This window comes from Acomys russatus, chromosome 24, assembly GCF_903995435.1.
Source record: "Acomys russatus chromosome 24, mAcoRus1.1, whole genome shotgun sequence".
NCBI classification, from domain to species: domain Eukaryota; kingdom Metazoa; phylum Chordata; class Mammalia; order Rodentia; family Muridae; genus Acomys; species Acomys russatus.
Window position 1 is genome coordinate 808,041 of NC_067160.1, and position 4,869 is coordinate 812,909.

Consider the following 4,869-nt stretch of genomic DNA (forward strand, 5'->3'; position numbering starts at 1 on the left):
AGGGTTAAAATATTTTTAAGTCTAGATAGATGTTTTAAGTTGATAATGATGAGGTATGATAGATATTGATTTACACTCAGAGTTTTACACTCACCAAGATAAGAAAGATGTTTTCTTCAAGGCTGACAAATACAATTAGCCAATACACTATGAAAGTAATATTTACATGATTCCTGATTGTTTTCTGTTTCTTCTTGCTGTAGGTACATTATTGTACGTTTGTGTAATAATATAAATATATGGAAAATATTTAATAAAAAATGATTCTTAACTTACATATTGGCCATAACACACTAGTAGTAGGAGGCTTAAATAAACTATTTTTATCGATACATATGTCATTCAGACAAAAGATATCAATGATGGAACTAAGTGAGATCATAAGCCAAATTGCCTTAACATATATTTTCAGAACATTTCATCGAAACACAAAAGAATTTTCTTAACAGTGCCTTGTGTAACTTTCTTTAAAATTGATGATATACTTAGATAAAAACAAATCTCAACATATATGAGACAAATTACATAATATCATGCATCCTATCTTAGCATTATGGATTAGTGATGGATATCAGTTACAACGGATTCAACATAAAGCTTGCAAAATCATGGAAACTAAGCAACTCACTACCGGGATAACTATAACCAAGCAAGTAAAACACTTATAAATTAAAAACTTAAGTGTTTGAACAAAAGCAAAATAATAATGATGAAGATATCCAAAGATGTATAGATACCTCGTGCAAAAGGATTGGCAGAATTAACCATAAAAATCACCATGCAACCAAGAAGCAATCTATAGATTCACTGCAATCCTCACAAAATTTCAAAACAATTCTTTTTTTAATTGTTTTTTAAACATTCTTCTTTTTTTATTTTTTTATTAATTTGTTCTTGTTACATCTCAATGGTTATCCCATCCCTTGTATCCTCCCATTCCTCCCTCCCTCCCATTTTCCCCTTACTTCCCTCCCCTATGACTGTGACTGAGGGGGAATTCCTCCCCCTTTATATGCATTCAGAGGAAGGATAGCAAGCTGCCAACAAAACAATTCTTTATAGTCCCTGAAATTACAATACTAACTTCATATGGAAAAACATAAGCAAACAAGCAAACTAGTGAAACAGTATAGCTAAAACAATCCTGAACAATAACATATCTGCTAGAAGTTACACCATTATTTGATTTCAAGATGTACAAGAGCGCTATATAAATAGATAAAAAACAAAACAAACCACATGTTATTTGCATAAAAATAGGCACATTGATCAATGGAATTTAATTTAAGACGAAGAAATATATCCAAACATACATGAACACCTGTTTTGCTTTTGTTGTTTTGTTTTCATTTCGTTTATTATTTTTAAATTAAGAACCTAGAACTACACATTGGAAAAAAAGAAGGAATCGTCAACAAATGGTGCTGGTCTAAGTGACTATCTGCATGTATATGAATTTATATTTATTATATGTTATAAAAATTCTGCTCTCTTAAGAGGAAGGACTGACTTGACTCTTTTCCCAAAGAATGTTAGTTCAGTACCATTCCCATTAACCTTCTTAGATTATTGAATAATCAATTTGAATGATCAAAATGATAACTTAAATCCTGATGCCTCCATTTGTTTCCTTATTTGTAATTGCATTTTAGTCATATTCATTTCTTTTCTCCTAGTTTAAATGTTAAAATAATTTATTAGGGTGCTTGGATTATTATTTCTATGCAAGTATCCTATTTGACAAGTAATTGTCTTACTCACATATTCCTTGAAAAATTCTGGATGTCCTTTAGTGAATTTGAAAGTGTTTATAAACTGTTTCACAGAGCCAGTATGAACAAATCAAATGTGTATCATTTGCTCTGCTTCAAAATGACATAAATTGTTCACTGGTGCTCCATAATGCAACAAACGTTAGGTGAAATTGTACATTTAGTACTCAAATTCTATTGTTCTTATATTAATAGGTTATTCAAGGAGCACCAACACAGGTGCCTCAGGAAATCTAGAAATGTGGTCTAACAAAAAATCATAACTTAAAGTGTAATGATTTTTGTATGTACATATAAGTGTGTACCTATGTGCATGCATATGTGGGGTATACAAATGTGTGCATATGTAACTGCATTTCTATACTTTCACAGACCAGAGGAGAATTTCAAGTATACCTCTGTATAGATTTCCACAATATTTTAAAGATAATAGTCTTTATTTAATGGAAACTAAACTGATGCCAAACAAAAGCCAGCGATGCTCCTACTTATGTTCCTGCTGTACTGGCACTATAAGCACATAGATGGTCATGGAAATAATTTAACATAAATGATGGGTATTAAAACTCAGGTTATATGATAGCACAGTACAACTTTTTACCACTTAACAATACTACCACCTACCCACTAAAACTTTGATTTTTTAATGTGCTTTATTATACGATTCTGTAGTATTAACTTGGTAGAAAACAGTATCTGTTTAGATGTCAAAAAGTTGGACAAAACCGAAAGAAGTTAAATGTAATAAATATATTATAAATACTTTTATGCATTGATACAAATGACTTGCGAACACAAATGCAGCTTTTACACAACCAAAGTGTTATGACTGAATTCTATACAGACTGATAGTAGATGAAAATATTTCTTTTGTATTTTTTATGCTGTGACATATATAGAAGTTGCCAGATATCTATTTTATTAAATCATTTAGAAATTCACTCAATACACATAGACATTAAAATAGTCCTGTTAAATTTACAGAATGGTGAATGTAATAATTTCAGCAAATATTGTGATATTTATTGGTTACCTTGTTAAGATAAATAATCTGTGAATTTGTATCACATTTCAAAAGTTTGGATCATATTCAAAGATTTCAATAGAATCTGATTCATATTCATATTATTTATATTAAACCAGTCTGTTCTTTCATTATATTTCAGTAAATGAAGATAGATTAATATGTGCAAATAATTTCAAAACAGAATATAATTCGAACTGTTATTAAATATAACAAAGGCATTTTAGTAACATAAAGTGATGATATTTCAACAAAATGAATAAGAGCTGACCTATTTCATCAGTAATTTTGTAAGAAACAATCCAACCCATTTTTAAAAGTTCCAAGCACTATTTTATAAGTAAAAATTTTCTCACTGCAGCAATCACGTCCTTGTTCCTAAGGCTGTATATCAGTGGATTGAACATGGGAGTCACAATTGTGTAGAACAGAGAGAGCAGCTTGTCAGTTCCTGGAGAATGGGTGGACTTTGGTCGCAAGTAGGTAACAGTAGCTGTTCCAAAAAACAGGAACACCACAAGCAAATGGGAAGAACATGTGGAGAAGGCTCTTGCTCTTCCTGTGGCTGTTGGCAACTTCAGGATGGTTGCAATGATTTTCATATAAGAGGCAAGTATCAAGATAAAAGGTAAAGCAACAAATAGCATAGCCACTAAGTAGACTGAGAGCTCATGCACTGAAGTGTCCCCACAGGCCAACTTGAGAATGGGAGGTAAGTCACAGAAGAAGTGGTCTATTTGGTTAGAATTGCAGAAATGCAGAGAGAATATTTGACAGGTTTGTCCTATCTGGACTGGGATGCCACCAAGCCAGGACCCTGCTGCCAACTGAGTGCACCTTGCTGGGTTCATGACCACAGGATAGTGCAGAGGATGGCAGACGGCCACATAGCGGTCATAGGACATCACGGCCAGGAGGAAACACTCAGTGGCTCCCAGCACAAGGAAGAAACACATTTGTGTGGCACAGCTCAGCACAGAAACTCTTCTGTCTTGAGTAGCAATGTTGAACAGAATCCTGGGGAGAGTGACTGATACGTAACAGATTTCCAGAGAAGAAAAATTTGCCAGGAAAAAATACATGGGCTTCTGTAGTGCAGGGTCAATTCTAGTTATCACGATTATGAAGGTATTTCCAATCAAGATAATCAAGTAAACTATGAAGAACATTCCAAACAGAAACCCTTGGAGGTTAGGAAGGTCTGAAAATCCCAGGAGGAGAAACTGTGACACAGTGGAAGCATTGTCCACTGCCATGATGTCTGCATAGTTCATCTGTAGGGATGAGTGAGGCATGAATAAAAAGTATTTCCTTGCCCTTGGATTCTTTTCATCATTTATAAAGTAGTGGTAACACACTTTCATATTTACAGTGACCATGAAGAAAAATTATATGTCTTGTATATGGTCCAAATGTGTAAAGAAATAAAGGTTATATTTTGGTAAAATGCGTACAAAAGAGTCATGTATTTTTTCTAATACATTGTGTTGTGTATTTTGTGGGCTTTGATGGTAAGCCATGCCATAATAATTTTCTTTCCTTAAGGCAAATAAGCATTCTCTGTTTATACTTTTTAAAATAATCTGTTCTTCACCTTGAATAGTTGTTCTCATGTTGGGATTCTGTGGTAATTAATTAAAAATTCAATTTATCACATGACTAAATATTCTTAAATATATTTAAAGTAATTTTCAGATAGGATATTTTAATAGGTAGAAGCTGTTCCTACTTTTTATTCTATGGGTCATTTCACTATGAAATTAGTGAGTACTAAGCTGCCAAATTGTATAGGATGCTATTCATTATTATTGTTAGTTTTCAGTTCAGTGTAAGTTTTTTAATTTGAAAGCTATACATTTTCATTACATTTTCAAGTTCATATGATATTTATATAGAAACTCATGATGGTATAAATGGTGGCAGTTTGTCCTTTTTACTGAGGTCAGTCAAGGTACATGTCCACTGCTGGACAGCAGCATTATCACATCACATCCTGCACATTTCTAAATATTCCCATCATCTCAGTTGATTGAATTGCATCCATTTGTGTGGTAACAAATATCATTACATTGG

The 4,869-nt window shown here is 32.7% G+C and overlaps 1 protein-coding gene across 1 annotated transcript; it reads right to left on the bottom strand.

The window, feature by feature from the left end:
- Positions 1-3,125: 3,125 nt before the first annotated feature.
- Positions 3,126-4,070, bottom strand: LOC127207349 (olfactory receptor 10AG1-like). The gene has a single exon (XM_051166747.1). It carries the CDS (start codon positions 4,068-4,070, stop codon positions 3,126-3,128), a length of 945 nt encoding a protein of 314 aa, XP_051022704.1.
- Positions 4,071-4,869: the final 799 nt, after the last annotated feature.

What these genes read in the sequence shown, in the direction of transcription:
- LOC127207349 (XM_051166747.1), bottom strand. Translation starts at nt 4,070, where the DNA reads ATGAACTATGCAGACATCATGGCAGTGGACAATGCTTCCACTGTGTCA.